This window comes from Camellia sinensis, chromosome 11 (genome assembly GCF_055761805.1).
Source record: "Camellia sinensis isolate YWXY chromosome 11, ASM5576180v1, whole genome shotgun sequence".
NCBI classification, from domain to species: domain Eukaryota; kingdom Viridiplantae; phylum Streptophyta; class Magnoliopsida; order Ericales; family Theaceae; genus Camellia; species Camellia sinensis.
The window spans coordinates 154,072,302-154,093,736 of record NC_138971.1 but is presented as its reverse complement, the minus strand read 5'-3'; the positions used below and the strand labels follow the sequence as shown (position 1 = coordinate 154,093,736).

The window sequence follows — 21,435 nt, the reverse complement described above, 5'->3', positions numbered from 1 at the left end:
AATTTGTTTGTTCAGGCTTAAAATATTTATATTTATTTTTATTATTTATGACAATGGGATCACACACATTATAATTGGGAAAAATTAATTGAAAAAAAATTAATTAAAAAAATAATTGAAAAAAAAAATTGAGAAAAAAAATATTTGAAAAAAAAATTAATTGAAAAAATAATTGGGGAAAAAAATATTTGAAAAAAAATTTATTGAAAAAAAAAATTATTTAAAAAAATAATTTGAAAATAAATTATTTGAAAAAAAAATAATTGAAAAAAAATTTGAAAACTGAAAACGTAAACTCATTTTTTGAGTTTATACTTTTTTTTCAAATTTATAAACTGAGACAACCATTTATAAACTAAAAAAATTAATAAACAAATTTTTATAATAATTTTTTAGACTTTTATAAATATAAATTAAAAATTAAAAACAGAATAATTACCAAACGGGCGCTAAGTAATCCATATAACTTTATTCATAAAAGAACGCTGATATTGGTAGCCAAATCATGAGTGGATCTTAGTTGATGTGAGGTTTTAGAGTTCACAAATTGCGGTAAAAATAATAATAATTTAGGAATTATTTAGAATGATCTAAATAAGTGTATTTTTTATCTTTTTATAAAAAGATGTATAAAAAAATATATAAATAGTGTAATAAAAAAAAATAAAAAAATAAATTATTTTTAAATTACCAAACTTAACCTTAGAATCAGATAAAAATCAAGCTGTGCTTTTTAAAGCATGTAATAATTAGGGTATATGCGTGCGTAACAAAATCCAAAGTGGCCTTTTGGGTCACTGGGAGCATATTTAATGGAACTATTAAAGGCGCTGTCAAAGTTGAGCCAGGATTCTTTTCTTATCTTTTTTTTATTTAGTCGCTCCTTTATAATGGTCAAGATTCATTTCAAAAAATTTTATTTAGTCGCTCCTTTATAATGGTCAAGATTCATTTCAAAAAGAATTTAACAATTTTCTTAAAATAAATTTTAATAGTTATAAGAAGAGAGGCTAGTAAAGACATCAAGCAGAGAATCTTTGCTCGTCAAAGTTATAATTTAGTAAGAGTAATCAAAAAGAGATCTTCAATGGGCTATTATTCTTCTTGTCAAACATAGTAGATGTCATTTATATTGTCAAATTTGACAGAAAGATTAGCAAGTGCCAAACATGCCACCTCTTCATAGATCAACAGATTTTGGCTCCAAATCAATTGAAAAAACAAAATAAATTCACCAGGAAAACCTTTCAAAATCTTTGAATTTTTTTAAAAAAATTTTCAATATTTTTGTAAAAAAAAAAAATAGAATTCCTTTATCACAAAATGTTCACCATTTGTTTATTTTTGCAAAGTTCACCAGAATTGAGAAAAAAACAGAATTCCCAAATACAAAATCTATCCGCAGTTTCAGAATGATCATTCAAAAACTAGTTTCACAAATTTCACAAATTCCAATCAAGAACAAATTACAAATTTCCCAAATTCCAAAACAATTTAAAACAAATCAAACTCAAATTTCACAAATTTCTATAAATTTCTGAAACGAATTTAGAAAATAAATACCTGAATTCCAGCATGATTGATGAACTTGTTCTTCATCCCAACCTTCATTGACCTCTAAGGCTTGTTCCATCGGCGATGGGTGATTTGCACTGGTAGTGATGATAGAAATCAGTAAGAGAGAGAGAGAGAGAGAGAGAGAGAGAGAGAGATGATATATCTTTGAAGGAATTGGTGAAGATGGTGAGCAACACAGAGGAAGCACAAGTGAACAGGTTGAAGAATCAGGTGGACAATGGAGGATGAGGGGCTTCAGAGTACCTTTGTCTCGTTCGAAAGCTCAAACTTTGACGCTCCGATGCTTTGACAAGGTCTTAAAGCATGACTTGTTGATCTTGAACAGCCCTAGTAAGTGATCTAGTCTCGACCCTAAAGAGAAAAGGGGTAGCAAGTTGTCTCTGCTGTGGATGAAGATGGAACACCAGAGAGAGAGAGAGAAAGAAGCTCACTTCCGACTTGTTTGGATGCAAGAGAGAAAGATGGTGTCTTGGAATGCATAAAATGCATGATTCTAGATGCTTGATCTTAACCATTGGATTGTGGGTAGGTGGACGGTGGCGAGGGTGTCTTGGAAATACAAAGGAGCCGTTGTGCTCTTTTTTCCTTTAAAAAAAATGTACAAAACAACAGTTATAAATTAATCGGTTGTATTTTTTTTTTTTTTTGGTCTCAACGGCTATTATCTGCAAACGGTCATATTTTGTATTTCTATAAATAGAAACCCTCAATCTCAATTTCATCTCACAGCAAACATTTCAAATTAGGTTGGATCCTAATAGAGAGAACTCAGCCTTCCATACCCGACTGTGAGGTCTACCAGTTGGTCGTTCCAGGGCAAGGGGAAGTTGTCTTTTGGGGTAAGTTCGGTTGACCGCTTTGTAGTCCACACAAACTTGCCAATTCTCATTCTTCTTCGGCACAACCACTGTGTTAGAAACCCACCGAGGGTAGTGTACCTCCTAGATAGCCCTGCCTTCAAGCAAATTCTTCACCTTTTTCGCCACCACTTCGGCGTGATAAAACGCTGATCTCTGTGTTCTTTGAATGACCGACCGAGTATTAGGAAAAACATTGAGTTTGTGGCAAATGAAATTTGGATCGACACCCGGCATGTCGTAAGGCATCCATACAAACACTTCGATGTTCGTGACCAAAAAAATTCGCCATGTCCAACCGTTCTTAGGCAATCAGGTTGGATCCTAATAGAGAGAACTTTTCAAGATCACTCTCATTGATCCTTACCTCCACCAAGTCTTCAACAGCCTTCTCTTCGGCCCTGGTATCCACATCGTCTAGGACACTTTGATCTTTCGGTCCTTCAATCATCTGCATGAAGCCTTTGACAGCCCGACTTCCATTCACGGCCACGAAACACTGTTTGGCCATAACTTAATCGCCCCAAACTTCTTCAATTATCCCGGTGGTAGATGAGAACCTCATGACCTGGAGGTGGGTTGATGCCGCCGCTTGCATGGCATGAAGCCATCGTCTACCTAGGATCAAGTTATATGTAGAGGGCACCTTCAATACCCAAAATTCCACTTGTTTGATGACAGACCCCACTTTAACCGGTAGAATGATCTTTCCTACTGGCCACTCTGGTTGCAAATTGAAACCAACCAGTGGTGAGGTCGCTAGAGCCAAGTCTTTGTCGTTAAGCTTGAGTTGCTTGAAGGCGTCGTAATACATTATTTTGACTGAGCTACCCTGGTCAATCAAAATGTGCCTAATGTCAAAGTCCTTCACATGAAGTATGACCACCAACGCATCATTATGTGGCGTTTGAATGCGGTCAAGATCTCGGCTAGAAAAGCTTATTACATCTTTCACTTCGGTTTTGCCCTTTTTGACGGTGGGTTGGACTGACAGAACCTCCCTCATATACTCCGCTTTCTTGATCATCCCCCAGAGCTTGCATACCCGCGTCGGCTCGATGATCCCATGGATCACATTGATTACCCCTTGGGGGGGTGCTTCCAAAGTGGCCAAGCCGTTTGGCTCAACTTGAGCGTGGGCCGAGTCCTCACGCCTCCATCATTGTAATGGTCCAAGTGGCCGGCCGCCACTAACTCTTCCAAATGCTGCTTCAAAGGGACACAATCTTCTGTGTAGTGCTCGCGCTCGTCATGGTAAGTACAACGATACCTTGGATTGAAGCCTCATTGCTCGTCACCTAACTTAGCTAGCCACCAGACGTATGCCTCGTCACGGATCTCGCTAAGTATGCAGTAGATCAGGATTTTGAAAACCATAGTAATACCAGTTTGGGCATTCAACTTTCTCTTTGTATCTTCTGTGGCATCACGGGGGTAATCAGCTCAGTTGTTGTAACAACCCTTACCTCGATTGTTGTGGTTAGCACTACGATTTGATTCTCTTTCACGGTTGTTCGGATGGTTTGCCGCGAACCTTTCTGGCCACCCTTTTGTCTGCTACTACCGGATTCACTAACGCGGTAGCTGCAGCGGCATCATCTTCAACTCGGATATGCTCATTGATGCGCTACATCAACAGCTCTATGGTTGCTGGCTGACTCATGGTAAGCGAGCCTATGTCTAATTGGGAGACCGTGCTTATACTGTGTGATCGCTAGGTTGGTCAGGAAATCAAGAATCTCATTAAAGGTTTCCCAATACTTGGCATTGTACGCTTTGAGTGAGTCGCTCGGTTCCATCTTGATGCTCAGAAGGTGGTCGACCTCTTTGGGTGTTCGGGTGTTGGTTTTGATTCAGGTCACGAACGCCTCCGCCAGCTGCTGCCACCTTTCAGTACTTTTCTCTGGCAGTTTCTCGAACCATTTTAGGCCCAACTCACCCAAACTTAACGGGAAAATAAAGCACATAAGTGCATTGTCTCACTTATAGCCAGCCATGACTTGTCGTAAGTGGCTCATGTGCATGTATGGGTTGGTTTTTCCGTCGTAGAGTGTAAACTTGGGCTGGTGGAAGCCCGTAGAGAATGGTGTGGTTTCTATCTCGAGGGAGAAATGGGTGGCGCTCAGCCTCGCCAAGTCTCTATCCAAAGGCATATGTACAGCTCGGCATGGTGGCGGCATTATGACCTCCTCACTGGCGTGACCTCTGTGGGATAGCAACTGCAATGCCGGCACCTTTTGTCCCTCTCGCCAGCATGCTCGTTCTTCCAAGATGTCCCTCAAGTCCTCCGAACGGGCGGAGTAAGAATATCTCGACGTTGTCGACAGACGTAAGGGAAGGTAGCTACTATCTCGCACGCACAACTTCTCCGCCGGCGGGTTAAAGTCACCAATCCCATAGCTCCTGGTGATGGAAAGAGAAGGTGTCCTTCATTGGTTCTGGCTGCCTGAGTGACGGGTTTAGGTGTGCTCACTGTGGTTACCCACTCTAGCAATACCTTTTTTTTTGACTTGCCGTTTCAGTGCCTCCATCTCCGCCGCCATCCTCTAAATGATGGCATTTTGGTCTCTCAACTTGTGCTCCAAGCACTGAGCGTGTGACTCTCTTCGCCGCCGGTGTCCATCTGGACTCTAAGATTGATCAGTGCTCCTAGCGCGTTTATTTCGCGCATCTCTAGAGAGCCCTCTAGAAGAAGTCTTCAGGCCCTTCATGTTCGGAACGGCGGGGGGTCCATCTCTTCTCTGGACTGACTCTGGGGTCATGCCGTCAACGATAGACAGTGGAGTTTCGTCGTTGTAAGCCATGAAAAGTGATCAGAAATGCTTAGAGAACAAGGTTTTGTCTGTCAAAGTTTCTCACAAACAGCGCCAATTGTATGGAGAGAAAATATTCAATGCTCTCCATACTCCTCGTGTCCAAGCTTCGAGTAACGTCGCTTAACCTGAGAACAGAAAGATAGTGAGATACCCGGTGGTGTGTTGCCGGAAAAATCCTTCGACGGTCAAGTTAGCACACTTAGAGAGAGAAGAAGAGAAAGAGAGACAAAGGGGTAGGTAGCTCAGATAACCAGATGTCCAGCCCTGTGCATGGATATGCAGCGCCATTTATATAGTTTATGTACGCTCCTCTCTGTTTGTCCTCCTCCTGACGCATAGATATGTTCCCCTCTTACCTTCTTCCACGTGTAAGAGAAAATACTACAAAACACCGAATTTCAATGTCACCTAACGGTATTGACGCGTACAGACAGCGGGATCTCCTTCCAGCAATCTAATTATGCCACGTAGCACACCCCACCGAGCCGTACCAAGCGCGGTACAACAATCCTCCTTTAGGGTCGCACTGCTTGCTCGGTCTCATCGAACAAACCTGTTTGTGAGCTCAACCGAGCTCCATAATCCACGATAAGCTCCTGCTCGGCAGAATCTAGCCTTCTGAGGACGAACTCCATCCTTTGGAAACGCACATCCTCAACCCGGGCTAGCATCTCAACTTACTACAACTTGACCGAGCTGTGACTTCGGTCCAACGCACGTTCAATACGTGACCATGCTCGGACCCCGGTATAGCATGCGGCCTCATTTTGTTTGAGTAAAATCCCTGACCAAGACTCAAACCAGCTCGGCCCATTTCAAATCTTAAATATATAAAAAAGAATATTGCGAACAAAATATGAATAATGCTTATATTATTAATAAATTTATATACTAACAAATTAATTTTTTTTTTGATATATTAATATAATTAATTCCAAAATAAGTCTAAAAACTTTACTCAAACATCGAGTTCAAATGAATTTTAAACATGCCCCAATCTGTCACATCCCCTTTTGTTTTAATCGTCAACCCTCATTTACCCAGTTGCGTAATATTCAAAGTTTTTTTTTAATCAAAACAATAATAATAATAATAATTAATTTTTTAAAATATGAGATACGATATGATTTTGTTAACCTGCACTCTTAATTTAGGAACATTTCAAATGTGGGATATGATACATAACTCTAATGAATTAAAAAATCTTAGAATGATTAATTCCCATGATAATAACATCATATAATCTTGTTATCAAAAAAGAAAAAGAAAAAGAAAAAGAAAAACTCATATAATCCAATTCAACAAAACAAAGGAACAAAGGTACACCGTTTTCCCCTACAAGTTATTTGGTGGTCCCAGGACATGGGCAATTGGTTGAATGGGTGGGATTCACGAATTGACGTTGGGTGATGGGAAACAACAACGGGACATGACATTTTGTGAATTATTGGAGTATGACCACGTGATATTCCAATACCATCTAATAATTTCCCAAAGTAAAACTGTTTGAGCTATTTGTATTTGATTAAAAAAAAAATGTTTTCTAAATTTGAAGTCCACTTTTTGAGGTGGGTTTTGCTCATTTTTTTTTTTTTGGTTTAAACTATAAATTTCTATTATAGTTAATTTAGAGAAAAAAGGTAATGTCATACAAAATTTTTAATTATTTTTTTACAAATTTTCTTTACAAGTTAATGTGACTTCTGTCATGTTAATGAATTTAGTTCCGATTCATATTTCAAAACTTAACCGCTCCATGTCACTTGTGTTTTGTTGATAAGAAGAACAGAAAAAAGAAAAAGAAAAAGAGTTAGTGTGCAACATTTTGTTTAAGATTGTGCTTAGATCAATAATTTGATAAGAATTATAGAGGGAAAAATAAATAAATAAAAAAGTAAATGCAATATAATCCAAAATTTCGTCATATTTTTCTTTTCATATATATATATATATATATATTTTAAATCTTAAATTAAATTGCAATCTTAAAATAAAAATAAAAAAAGAAATATTGGGAATAAAAAATAGTCACAGATGTTGGAGCATTATGGTCCTGTTAGTTAGGCCAACTCCCAGCTCCATTGCCCAAATTTTGTAAATTGCTTGGGTTGTTGACTTGTTCACTCTACATTCTTGCCTGATTCTCTTTTTTGGAGAAGTTACAAGTTGCTGACCCCAAAAAAATAGCTTAGCCAAAAACAGCATTTTGAGATTCCATCAAATCAATCTTCATTTTAAGCTTAAATAACTTTTTATTAGGGGTGGATCCAAACTGATTTGAATTGAATTTGTCCAGTTTAACATTTCAAAAATGCTTCATACCTCTAACTCAAAACCACTAATATATCTCTAATGACGGGGAACACAGTGCGTAAGGAAACAACCCACGCTCTCTTTTTTCTTTCTCCTTCTCTTTCATCTCTGCCAAGACAAATCCCTTCTCGCTCTCCTCCTTCTTCCTCTCACCGACTAATGATGACTTCTCCACTGACAACGACAATATCCGGCCACCTCCTCTCGCCCTCATTTCTATTTCCTCTCACTGACAACTGATCTCCATCCTCTCTTTAAAAACTATTGAACCCACCTATTGGCTACATATTTTGTACAAGCCAATTACAATTTGACGCGTGGCAGAATAAGGGTAATACAGGAAGACTATTCAAGTCTTCGATCCTGGTCGTACACGTGGTAGATAGTATTGGTTATTACGAGATCTGAGTAGCAATGGATCAACAAAGAGATGTAAGGTGATGTGACTTTAACAGTTACCCACATTTGAATTCAAATTTAGGAGGGAAACCTAACTGCAAATGATGGCACAGTGGAGATAATTATAAGGCAACATGATCAGCGATCATGGAGGAGTAGTTTGACGGTTGGAAATACAGTTCGATGGTCATCCTTGAGAAGTATAAATAGCAGAGGAGGCCTAAAAAAAGAGCCCCAGACTCAGATCCAAAAAACCAGTCTTATTATACTTATTATTTTTCTATCTAGATTTTACATTTCCAGTCTTACATTTCCTGTTCTTTACATTCCTGTATTTTAAATTCTTGCACTGCACTTCGTTCATAGGAGTAGTTTCAAGTAGATTGTTGCTGTAAACCTCTACGATGCTGAGTTTGGATCATTGTAAGTTTTTCATTTTAATGAAATGCTTCAACTGTTCTTCATTTAATTGTCATTTTGCTTAATTCTCTTAAATCAAGCCACCAGTAAAAGTCCTCTTCAGTGAGGCTGAAAGAACTAAAACACAATTGTCTGATAATTGGTTGGCAATTAATTTTCTGTAAGGACTGATTGATCCTTGCTAGCACGCTCGCAATTACAATAATAACCTTCGAAAGCCAAAAAGCCAACATATATTTTTGGCACGCCCGGTGGGACTAATTGAAATAGCTAGACGTAGGAGACAATGAGAAAATGAACGCTTGGAAGAAGGCGTGGAAGGAGAGTTAGAAGTGCCCAATCCAGAGGATAATGTGTTAACACATTTTGTGGAAGCACCTAGTTCATCAAAACCTATGGTCAAACAAACCAGCACTTCAGAACAACTACCACATGTTCAGAATATTAGACGAAGCCAAGGAATTGGACCATCCACTGTTCCATCTACTCAACCAATGAATCCATGGGGTGGCCTAGTAGATGCTATGGGACAGCAGTTAATGAGCACAATGGAAAGATGGACATTATCCTTTTTGGATCGAATGAATACCCACCAGCCAACAAACACAAGACACATGGAGGAAAATTAAAATGTCCCTCAGCAAAGATTGGTTAAAGATAAACAGCCTATGCAAATTAATGGACATTTTAGTGGTCAAACTAGTATTCAAAACTATGAAAGACTATCACTCCAGTCTTGGTATGAACCTATTTCGAGGCCTATGGCAGGTCAAAATGCATCAATACTTAGCAGTGAAGCCATGTAAGTTGGTGGATCGGGTCTAGTACAAGAAAATAGCATAAGAATGGTCCCAAACCCCATGTTCGAAGCCATACCTGGCACAAGGGGATTTACTAATCCTTTATTCAAATTTATACCCAGGGGTTTGGAAGGTTTTCCTACAAATGGAAGAGACACAACACCTATTCCAGCACCTTTCGCAGGTCCTTTCGTAAGACAGGCTCAAAGGGGTTACCCACACCACCAACAGCAACCGACACCACAGGGACAACTAGTCCCAAATATACCACCCTATGGACCAAGAGGACCCCAAGCACAAGGTTTTCCACCAAATCCTATGTTTGTTCCTTTAGTAGTGGTTTAGCAGGCACAAAATATGGTCCCTAGGGACCAAATTGCTGATATTGTTAGAGAGATGTGTAGACCGATGGCTCGGGGGGTCCAAACTCCTGTGTACAAGAAACCGTACCTAGAATGGGTAGACAGGGTACATGGATACCCAAGAGGTTTCAGGGTACCAGATTTTGCCCTTTTTTATGGGAATGGAAACCAGCTAACAGTGGAGCATATTGCTAAGTTTGCTACTCAATGCGGTGAATTTACTAATAATGACTATATGAAATTAAGATTATTCCCAAATCCTCTAACTGGGGGAGCATTTGTATGGTATATTAACCTTACAACTGGCTCTATCCAAACGTGGCAACAAATGGAAGCGGCATTTCATACCCAATTCTTGCAATCGGAGTCAGAGGTTTCCATGGCAGACTTGGCAAGATTGAGTCAAAGGCCTGATGAAAAGGCTACTCAGTTTATTGCCAGATTTAAAAGAGCACGAAACAAATGTAGAGTTATCCTGCCAGAGCCAGAATTTGTGAGATTGGCTCAAAATGGCTTAGAGTTTAGGCTTCGAAAGAAGTTTGACTCAACTAAGTTCAGAGACTTAGTGGAACTAACGTATAAGGTGTCTGGGTATGAAGCATTATTAGAGGAAGAACAAGATTGAAATAATACATTGTACAAGACATATTATAGAGATCCTAATTATGAGATTGATGGAACAGAGATTGTGGGGAAAGAACCTGTGATCTGTGAGGCATTAATTCATAAGGATACAACAATTGACCAGTAGTTTAAAAAGAAAGACCTTCATAGGAATTAGTCTTTCGATTTAACTAAGGCAGATGATATTTTTGATCATTTGTTTGCGGCCAACTTCCTTAAGTTACCAAAGGGAGTCAAAATTCCATCTCCAGATGAACTTAAAGGAAAAGTGTATTGTAAATTGCATAATTTTTGGTCTCACTCGACTAAAAACTGTATTATTTTTCGAGACAGGATCCAGGAACAAATTTGGAAAGGAAGTCTAAAATTTCCAGCTAAAGCAGAAAAGGCCATGGGGATCAACAGTAATCCATTTCCAGAAGTTGGAGAAAGTGCAGCTAATGTTGTTGTACCAGACTTCCAGAATTTATCTCTGCAGGAATTGGAAGAGGTCAATGTGCAAATGCATGTTGCTAGCCAGGCTACTATTAAGAAAGACACTAGAAGTCTGCCAATTGTTGGACAAGGTTCTACAAGTCAGGGAAAAGACTCTGATAAAGAAGTACTGGATGATGATTCCTTAGAGGCAGCAGTTATCCAAAGAATGTGTCCAAGGTGTAGGTTGAGCTATAAGTGGTTGAAGGGGCTCCCAATTGATGGGAATTAATACTATAGGGATATGCAGAGACATCCTAAACCAATCAGCGCTTATAACAAAAGGCCATATCCGACTGCTCCCAGGCAGCAGCCATTCATAGCTGAATCAACAGCTACTAAAGTGCAATTCAAGGGTAAGAGGCCTATGCATGAGTCCAGACCTGCCAACTATTACAGAGTAGAAGGCAATCATCCTGAAAGAAGGACTGAAATAAGCTCAGGTTATGGGATCAAAGCTAGAAATTGGCCCCCTAGACCAGCCTTACGCAGGACAGAAAGTGGCTACCTTCATCAAAGGCCTGAGTTAGGCCCAAAACATGAAGTCAGGGCCAAGCAGTGGCCTTCACAGCCAATTTCAAAGATGGCTTCAAAGGAGGAAAGAAACAGTTCAACAGCTGAGTCAGTAAGTTCGTGGGTACCTAGAGTTCCAGATTAGTTTGTGATGCAGAACAAACCTAAGAAAATGTCTACCCAAAGAGATGTTGTTGGAAACCAAGGTAGGATGGTCAAGCCTCCTTTGGTAGCTCTAAACAATTGGGTATTGCTTAAACACCCAAAAACGAAGGAACCAGATATGGTCCCCGTAATTTCTAGATCACAAAGGAGAAAGATTCAGCGTAGGTACACTCAGTACCAGAAAGACCTGAAAAAAAGTGGAGAAAACTCGTCATTGGTCCAGACAGAAGGAAAAAAGAATCCAAAGTCAGACCATACTCCAAAAACAACTCTACAAGACAAAATGGGTTGTAGTAGAGAACAATTGGCCCAAGTTCACTCTAAATTAAAAGCCAGAGAGAAGTCCAGTCTAGCAGGATTGGAGAAGGCTTTGATGGAGAGTGATAGCGAGACAGAGGAAGAACTTGACCTAGGCCAAAAGAAAGAAGTGGTTGAGGAAGAAATATTCGAAGCCTTCATGGCTAAACAGACATTTTTGGTTGAAAAACCAATCAAAAAAGACCATTCGAAGTATGAAGTGCCAGAATGCAGCATGGAAGATGCTTCTGAAGTAACTAAACAAGGTGGCCAAGAGGAGAAACAGGCACAGCCAGCCATCCAATTTGGCTCGTTTCCCCCAGTATCAGTAATATGGTACACATATTACCGCATGAATTCCAAGCTGGAGATGAGAACCAAGGGGGTCAAGAAATGGACCCAATTCCAGTCTCTAGTGAAGACTCACAAGTGAGTATGGTGCAAGGTGAATCCGGAATGGCTACCCCAATGGAAACTAAATATGCGAGTGAAGAAGAAGTGAGTATCAACCTCTCATATCCTTTTGAGTATCCCTCGAATTCTATGACACAGCATGTCAAGCCTTTGTATATCAAGGCCTTCTTCAATGGGATACAATTGAACCGAGTCTTGGTGGATAATGGGGCAGTAGTGAACTTACTACCAAAATCTTCCTTGAAGAAACTAGGAAAAAAGAACCCCAGGTTAATCCTAACCAGCACAACCATTGCTGGCTTCGCTGGAGACAAACAGATGGCTCAAGGAATTCTGCCCATCAACTTGAGTGTGGGAACCAGGGACTACATGACGGCATTCTTCGTTATCGACAGCAATGCTAAGTACAATGCTTTACTTGGTAGAGATTGGATTCACACTAACAAGTGTGTGCCTTCCTTTTTGCATCAGAAAATAATGATGGCCTTGGGCAATGGAGAGACAGAGGAAATTGATGCAGATCCTCAACCCTTCATAGCCTGTGTAGACTTCGCGGAGGCTAAATTGTATATTGAGGAAGTGATACCACTCAGTATACTGAGAAAACCTGATGGCTCAGCCGAAGTGACGGCTGATGAGAAAATGACACACCTGAAGCACTTAGTCCAGGAGAGTGCTGATGAAGAGGTTGTCGTTAAGGATAACAATGATGCCTGGTTGTAGGCAAAGAAATGAAGCCCAAGAAGCCAAATCTTTGGCTCTAATTAAGTTCTCAATATTGGATGTAAAATCAATAGTCCAGAAAGTGCAAGAGCAAGAGAAAGAAGCCATGATAATTGGCTGCAAGCAGGAGCAGCAACAGGCCAGAGTTTTGGCTCTTGATAAATCTGTGCATTGGACATTGAAACAAAAGTCCAGGAGATACAGGAAGAAGAAGCCTTATGGACAGACTTTGTCTATGAGGAGGAGGGTAAAGATGTTGAATCAAAGAACCTGGGAGCAGAACAAAGCAAGGAGATTGCTTCGAATTCAGAAGCAATCAAAGAAGGAGCTTCAGTAAGTTCTCAGATACAAGATCCCTTAGAAGAAATAAATTTAGGAGAAGGTTCTATACAACAGCCCATCTACATAAGTGCCTGGTTGAATGCTCTTGACAGGAACCAGTTGTTGGTTGTTCTTAAGAAATATAAAGATTGTTTTGTATGGTCTTATAATGAACTACTAGGATTAGATAGGTCACTAGTAGAACATAGGCTCCCTATGAGACCTAATTTCAAGCCATACAAGCAAAAATCAAGAAGAATGAGTCCAGAAGTGATTCAGAAAGTTAAGGAGGAAATTCTTAGACTACTCAAGGCAGGCTTTATTAGGACAGACAGGTATGTTGAATGGCTATCCAATATTGTACCTGTAGTTAAGAAAAATAGTAAAATGAAGGTATGCATTGATTTCAGAAACTTAAATCTAGCAACTCCCAAAGATGAGTATCCTATGCCTGTAGCGGATTTGTTGGTAGACAGTTCAGCAGGGCATCAAATTTTATCAATGATGGATGGGCACTTCGGTTATAACCAAATCTGCATTACAGAAGAAGATGTTCACAAGACATCATTCAGATGTCCTGGGAATATTGGCACATTCGAATGGGTTAAAATGTCATTTGGCCTGAAGAATGCTGGGGCTACATATCAGAGGGCCATGAACACTATCTTTCATGACCTCATTGGAGGGTATTTAGAGTGTTATATTGATGACATTGTAGTGAAATCCCAATCCATGGAAGAGCATCTGTTTCACTTAGAAGCAGCTTTTGAAAGAATGAGAAAATTCAAGTTGAAACTCAACCCTCTTAAGTGTGCTTTTGGCATATCATTTGGAAACTTCTTGGGCTATGTAGTACACAAGAAAAGAATACAGATTGACTAGAATAAAGCCAAAGCCATCATTGAAGCCAAACCGCCATCATTGAAGCCATCATTTGGGCATTTTCTTTTTTTCCCCTTTTTCCCTCGTCTTCTTCATGCAGCTCTGAGACCGGGAGAGGGAGAGAAAGAGAGAGGGAGAGGGAGAGGCAGGTCGCAGCTCGTCGCCGTCGCAGGGAAGAGCTCGTCGCCAGGATGTCGCAGCTCGTCGTCCCCGTCGTCGTCCAGCCCAGCCCGATCGCCGCCCAGCCCAGCCCCGCCTCTGCCCAGCCCCGCCGTCGCAGCCCCGCCTCCGCCTCCGCCTCCTCCTCCCCTGTGATTATGGCCTCCTCCAGTTCCTCTCCTCCTCCTCCTCCTCCTTCCTCGTTCCTCCTTCCTCCTTCCTTCTCTTCTCCTTCTTCCTTCTGATTTTCTGCTTCTGAAACAAAAAAAAAAATTAGGGGGATTCGGGGAGCTCATTTTCGAGCTCCCTAGCACGACCGATAGTATGTTATTGCCATTTTAAATATATAAACTCTACCTATTATACAAATTATAAAAATTTAAAATTTTTAAAATTATATTACATTATCTATTAATACACCAACGTAGCATTTGGTAACATTTACGTTTTTGGTTTATTTTTACAAAAATTTTATAAATTGGTTTTTGTTTATATTTAGAAAAACATAAATTACAAACGCGTTTGGTTTGAACAAAATGTTTAAAAAAATTTAAAAACATAAACTAAAAAATTTGTTTGTTCAGGCTTAAAATATTTATATTTATTTTTATTATTTATGACAATGGGATCACACACATTATAATTGGGAAAAATTAATTGAAAAAAAATTAATTAAAAAAATAATTGAAAAAAAAAATTGAGAAAAAAAATATTTGAAAAAAAAATTAATTGAAAAAATAATTGGGGAAAAAAATATTTGAAAAAAAATTTATTGAAAAAAAAAATTATTTAAAAAAATAATTTGAAAATAAATTATTTGAAAAAAAAAATAATTGAAAAAAAATTTGAAAACTGAAAACGTAAACTCATTTTTTGAGTTTATACTTTTTTTTCAAATTTATAAACTGAGACAACCATTTATAAACTAAAAAAATTAATAAACAAATTTTTATAATAATTTTTTAGACTTTTATAAATATAAATTAAAAATTAAAAACAGAATAATTACCAAACGGGCGCTAAGTAATCCATATAACTTTATTCATAAAAGAACGCTGATATTGGTAGCCAAATCATGAGTGGATCTTAGTTGATGTGAGGTTTTAGAGTTCACAAATTGCGGTAAAAATAATAATAATTTAGGAATTATTTAGAATGATCTAAATAAGTGTATTTTTTATCTTTTTATAAAAAGATGTATAAAAAAATATATAAATAGTGTAATAAAAAAAAATAAAAAAATAAATTATTTTTAAATTACCAAACTTAACCTTAGAATCAGATAAAAATCAAGCTGTGCTTTTTAAAGCATGTAATAATTAGGGTATATGCGTGCGTAACAAAATCCAAAGTGGCCTTTTGGGTCACTGGGAGCATATTTAATGGAACTATTAAAGGCGCTGTCAAAGTTGAGCCAGGATTCTTTTCTTATCTTTTTTTTATTTAGTCGCTCCTTTATAATGGTCAAGATTCATTTCAAAAAATTTTATTTAGTCGCTCCTTTATAATGGTCAAGATTCATTTCAAAAAGAATTTAACAATTTTCTTAAAATAAATTTTAATAGTTATAAGAAGAGAGGCTAGTAAAGACATCAAGCAGAGAATCTTTGCTCGTCAAAGTTATAATTTAGTAAGAGTAATCAAAAAGAGATCTTCAATGGGCTATTATTCTTCTTGTCAAACATAGTAGATGTCATTTATATTGTCAAATTTGACAGAAAGATTAGCAAGTGCCAAACATGCCACCTCTTCATAGATCAACAGATTTTGGCTCCAAATCAATTGAAAAAACAAAATAAATTCACCAGGAAAACCTTTCAAAATCTTTGAATTTTTTTAAAAAAATTTTCAATATTTTTGTAAAAAAAAAAAATAGAATTCCTTTATCACAAAATGTTCACCATTTGTTTATTTTTGCAAAGTTCACCAGAATTGAGAAAAAAACAGAATTCCCAAATACAAAATCTATCCGCAGTTTCAGAATGATCATTCAAAAACTAGTTTCACAAATTTCACAAATTCCAATCAAGAACAAATTACAAATTTCCCAAATTCCAAAACAATTTAAAACAAATCAAACTCAAATTTCACAAATTTCTATAAATTTCTGAAACGAATTTAGAAAATAAATACCTGAATTCCAGCATGATTGATGAACTTGTTCTTCATCCCAACCTTCATTGACCTCTAAGGCTTGTTCCATCGGCGATGGGTGATTTGCACTGGTAGTGATGATAGAAATCAGTAAGAGAGAGAGAGAGAGAGAGAGAGAGAGAGAGATGATATATCTTTGAAGGAATTGGTGAAGATGGTGAGCAACACAGAGGAAGCACAAGTGAACAGGTTGAAGAATCAGGTGGACAATGGAGGATGAGGGGCTTCAGAGTACCTTTGTCTCGTTCGAAAGCTCAAACTTTGACGCTCCGATGCTTTGACAAGGTCTTAAAGCATGACTTGTTGATCTTGAACAGCCCTAGTAAGTGATCTAGTCTCGACCCTAAAGAGAAAAGGGGTAGCAAGTTGTCTCTGCTGTGGATGAAGATGGAACACCAGAGAGAGAGAGAGAAAGAAGCTCACTTCCGACTTGTTTGGATGCAAGAGAGAAAGATGGTGTCTTGGAATGCATAAAATGCATGATTCTAGATGCTTGATCTTAACCATTGGATTGTGGGTAGGTGGACGGTGGCGAGGGTGTCTTGGAAATACAAAGGAGCCGTTGTGCTCTTTTTTCCTTTAAAAAAAATGTACAAAACAACAGTTATAAATTAATCGGTTGTATTTTTTTTTTTTTTTGGTCTCAACGGCTATTATCTGCAAACGGTCATATTTTGTATTTCTATAAATAGAAACCCTCAATCTCAATTTCATCTCACAGCAAACATTTCAAATTAGGTTGGATCCTAATAGAGAGAACTCAGCCTTCCATACCCGACTGTGAGGTCTACCAGTTGGTCGTTCCAGGGCAAGGGGAAGTTGTCTTTTGGGGTAAGTTCGGTTGACCGCTTTGTAGTCCACACAAACTTGCCAATTCTCATTCTTCTTCGGCACAACCACTGTGTTAGAAACCCACCGAGGGTAGTGTACCTCCTAGATAGCCCTGCCTTCAAGCAAATTCTTCACCTTTTTCGCCACCACTTCGGCGTGATAAAACGCTGATCTCTGTGTTCTTTGAATGACCGACCGAGTATTAGGAAAAACATTGAGTTTGTGGCAAATGAAATTTGGATCGACACCCGGCATGTCGTAAGGCATCCATACAAACACTTCGATGTTCGTGACCAAAAAAATTCGCCATGTCCAACCGTTCTTAGGCAATCAGGTTGGATCCTAATAGAGAGAACTTTTCAAGATCACTCTCATTGATCCTTACCTCCACCAAGTCTTCAACAGCCTTCTTTTCGGCCCTGGTATCCACATCGTCTAGGACACTTTGATCTTTCGGTCCTTCAATCATCTGCATGAAGCCTTTGACAGCCCGACTTCCATTCACGGCCACGAAACACTGTTTGGCCATAACTTAATCGCCCCAAACTTCTTCAATTATCCCGGTGGCAGATGAGAACCTCATGACCTGGAGGTGGGTTGATGCCACCGCTTGCATGGCATGAAGCCATCGTCTACCTAGGATCAAGTTATATGTAGAGGGCACCTTCAATACCCAAAATTCCACTTGTTTGATGACAGACCCCACTTTAACCGGTAGAATGATCTTTCCTACTGGCCACTCTGGTTGCAAATTGAAACCAACCAGTGGTGAGGTCGCTAGAGCCAAGTCTTTGTCGTTAAGCTTGAGTTGCTTGAAGGCGTCGTAATACATTATTTTGACTGAGCTACCCTGGTCAATCAAAATGTGCCTAATGTCAAAGTCCTTCACATGAAGTATGACCACCAACGCATCATTATGTGGCGTTTGAATGCGGTCAAGATCTCGGCTAGAAAAGCTTATTACATCTTTCACTTCGGTTTTGCCCTTTTTGACGGTGGGTTGGACTGACAGAACCTCCCTCATATACTCCGCTTTCTTGATCATCCCCCAGAGCTTGCATACCCGCGTCGGCTCGATGATCCCATGGATCACATTGATTACCCCTTGGGGGGGTGCTTCCAAAGTGGCCAAGCCGTTTGGCTCAACTTGAGCGTGGGCCGAGTCCTCACGCCTCCATCATTGTAATGGTCCAAGTGGCCGGCCGCCACTAACTCTTCCAAATGCTGCTTCAAAGGGACACAATCTTCTGTGTAGTGCTCGCGCTCGTCATGGTAAGTACAACGATACCTTGGATTGAAGCCTCATTGCTCGTCACCTAACTTAGCTGGCCACCAGACGTATGCCTCGTCACGGATCTCGCTAAGTATGCAGTAGATCAGGATTTTGAAAACCATAGTAATACCAGTTTGGGCATTCAACTTTCTCTTTGTATCTTCTGTGGCATCACGGGGGTAATCAGCTCAGTTGTTGTAACAACCCTTACCTCGATTGTTGTGGTTAGCACTACGATTTGATTCTCTTTCACGGTTGTTCGGATGGTTTGCCGCGAACCTTTCTGGCCACCCTTTTGTCTGCTACTACCGGATTCACTAACGCGGTAGCTGCAGCGGCATCATCTTCAACTCGGATATGCTCATTGATGCGCTACATCAACAGCTCTATGGTTGCTGGCTGACTCATGGTAAGCGAGCCTATGTCTAATTGGGAGACCGTGCTTATACTGTGTGATCGCTAGGTTGGTCAGGAAATCAAGAATCTCATTAAAGGTTTCCCAATACTTGGCATTGTACGCTTTGAGTGAGTCGCTCGGTTCCATCTTGATGCTCAGAAGGTGGTCGACCTCTTTGGGTGTTCGGGTGTTGGTTTTGATTCAGGTCACGAACGCCTCCGCCAGCTGCTGCCACCTTTCAGTACTTTTCTCTGGCAGTTTCTCGAACCATTTTAGGCCCAACTCACCCAAACTTAACGGGAAAATAAAGCACATAAGTGCATTGTCTCACTTATAGCCAGCCATGACTTGTCGTAAGTGGCTCATGTGCATGTATGGGTTGGTTTTTCCGTCGTAGAGTGTAAACTTGGGCTGGTGGAAGCCCGTAGAGAATGGTGTGGTTTCTATCTCGAGGGAGAAATGGGTGGCGCTCAGCCTCGCCAAGTCTCTATCCAAAGGCATATGTACAGCTCGGCATGGTGGCGGCATTATGACCTCCTCACTGGCGTGACCTCTGTGGGATAGCAACTGCAATGCCGGCACCTTTTGTCCCTCTCGCCAGCATGCTCGTTCTTCCAAGATGTCCCTCAAGTCCTCCGAACGGGCGGAGTAAGAATATCTCGACGTTGTCGACAGACGTAAGGGAAGGTAGCTACTATCTCGCACGCACAACTTCTCCGCCGGCGGGTTAAAGTCACCAATCCCATAGCTCCTGGTGATGGAAAGAGAAGGTGTCCTTCATTGGTTCTGGCTGCCTGAGTGACGGGTTTAGGTGTGCTCACTGTGGTTACCCACTCTAGCAATACCTTTTTTTTTGACTTGCCGTTTCAGTGCCTCCATCTCCGCCGCCATCCTCTAAATGATGGCATTTTGGTCTCTCAACTTGTGCTCCAAGCACTGAGCGTGTGACTCTCTTCGCCGCCGGTGTCCATCTGGACTCTAAGATTGATCAGTGCTCCTAGCGCGTTTATTTCGCGCATCTCTAGAGAGCCCTCTAGAAGAAGTCTTCAGGCCCTTCATGTTCGGAACGGCGGGGGGTCCATCTCTTCTCTGGACTGACTCTGGGGTCATGCCGTCAACGACAGACAGTGGAGTTTCGTCGTTGTAAGCCATGAAAAGTGATCAGAAATGCTTAGAGAACAAGGTTTTGTCTGTCAAAGTTTCTCACAAACAGCGCCAATTGTATGGAGAGAAAATATTCAATGCTCTCCATACTCCTCGTGTCCAAGCTTCGAGTAACGTCGCTTAACCTGAGAACAGAAAGATAGTGAGATACCCGGTGGTGTGTTGCCGAAAAAATCCTTCGACGGTCAAGTTAGCACACTTAGAGAGAGAAGAAGAGAAAGAGAGACAAAGGGGTAGGTAGCTCAGATAACCAGATGTCCAGCCCTGTGCATGGATATGCAGCGCCATTTATATAGTTTATGTACGCTCCTCTCTGTTTGTCCTCCTCCTGACGCATAGATATGTTCCCCTCTTACCTTCTTCCACGTGTAAGAGAAAATACTACAAAACACCGAATTTCAATGTCACCTAACGGTATTGACGCGTACAGACAGCGGGATCTCCTTCCAGCAATCTAATTATGCCACGTAGCACACCCCACCGAGCCGTACCAAGCGCGGTACAACAATCCTCCTTTAGGGTCGCACTGCTTGCTCGGTCTCATCGAACAAACCTGTTTGTGAGCTCAACCGAGCTCCATAATCCACGATAAGCTCCTGCTCGGCAGAATCTAGCCTTCTGAGGACGAACTCCATCCTTTGGAAACGCACATCCTCAACCCGGGCTAGCATCTCAACTTACTACAACTTGACCGAGCTGTGACTTCGGTCCAACGCACGTTCAATACGTGACCATGCTCGGACCCCGGTATAGCATGCGGCCTCATTTTGTTTGAGTAAAATCCCTGACCAAGACTCAAACCAGCTCGGCCCATTTCAAATCTTAAATATATAAAAAAGAATATTGCGAACAAAATATGAATAATGCTTATATTATTAATAAATTTATATACTAACAAATTAATTTTTTTTTTGATATATTAATATAATTAATTCCAAAATAAGTCTAAAAACTTTACTCAAACATCGAGTTCAAATGAATTTTAAACATGCCCCAATCTGTCACATCCCCTTTTGTTTTAATCGTCAACCCTCATTTACCCAGTTGCGTAATATTCAAAGTTTTTTTTTAATCAAAACAATAATAATAATAATAATTAATTTTTTAAAATATGAGATACGATATGATTTTGTTAACCTGCACTCTTAATTTAGGAACATTTCAAATGTGGGATATGATACATAACTCTAATGAATTAAAAAATCTTAGAATGATTAATTCCCATGATAATAACATCATATAATCTTGTTATCAAAAAAGAAAAAGAAAAAGAAAAAGAAAAACTCATATAATCCAATTCAACAAAACAAAGGAACAAAGGTACACCGTTTTCCCCTACAAGTTATTTGGTGGTCCCAGGACATGGGCAATTGGTTGAATGGGTGGGATTCACGAATTGACGTTGGGTGATGGGAAACAACAACGGGACATGACATTTTGTGAATTATTGGAGTATGACCACGTGATATTCCAATACCATCTAATAATTTCCCAAAGTA

At 39.7% G+C, this 21,435-nt stretch overlaps 2 protein-coding genes across 2 annotated transcripts; both read right to left on the bottom strand.

Annotated features, from left to right (window-relative positions):
- Nucleotides 1-2,949: 2,949 nt before the first annotated feature.
- On the bottom strand, nt 2,950-3,462 carry LOC145802785 (uncharacterized). Its single transcript, XM_082895568.1, has one exon. The coding sequence runs from the start codon at nt 3,460-3,462 to the stop codon at nt 2,950-2,952; it is 513 nt and encodes a 170-aa protein (XP_082751694.1).
- Nucleotides 3,463-17,634: 14,172 nt separating this feature from the next.
- LOC145802784 (uncharacterized) lies at nt 17,635-18,147 on the bottom strand. The gene has a single exon (XM_082895567.1). The coding sequence runs from the start codon at nt 18,145-18,147 to the stop codon at nt 17,635-17,637; it is 513 nt and encodes a 170-aa protein (XP_082751693.1).
- Nucleotides 18,148-21,435: the final 3,288 nt, after the last annotated feature.

What these genes read in the sequence shown, in the direction of transcription:
- LOC145802784 (XM_082895567.1), bottom strand. Translation starts at nt 18,147, where the DNA reads ATGATCAAGAAAGCGGAGTATATGAGGGAGGTTCTGTCAGTCCAACCC.
- LOC145802785 (XM_082895568.1), bottom strand. Translation starts at nt 3,462, where the DNA reads ATGATCAAGAAAGCGGAGTATATGAGGGAGGTTCTGTCAGTCCAACCC.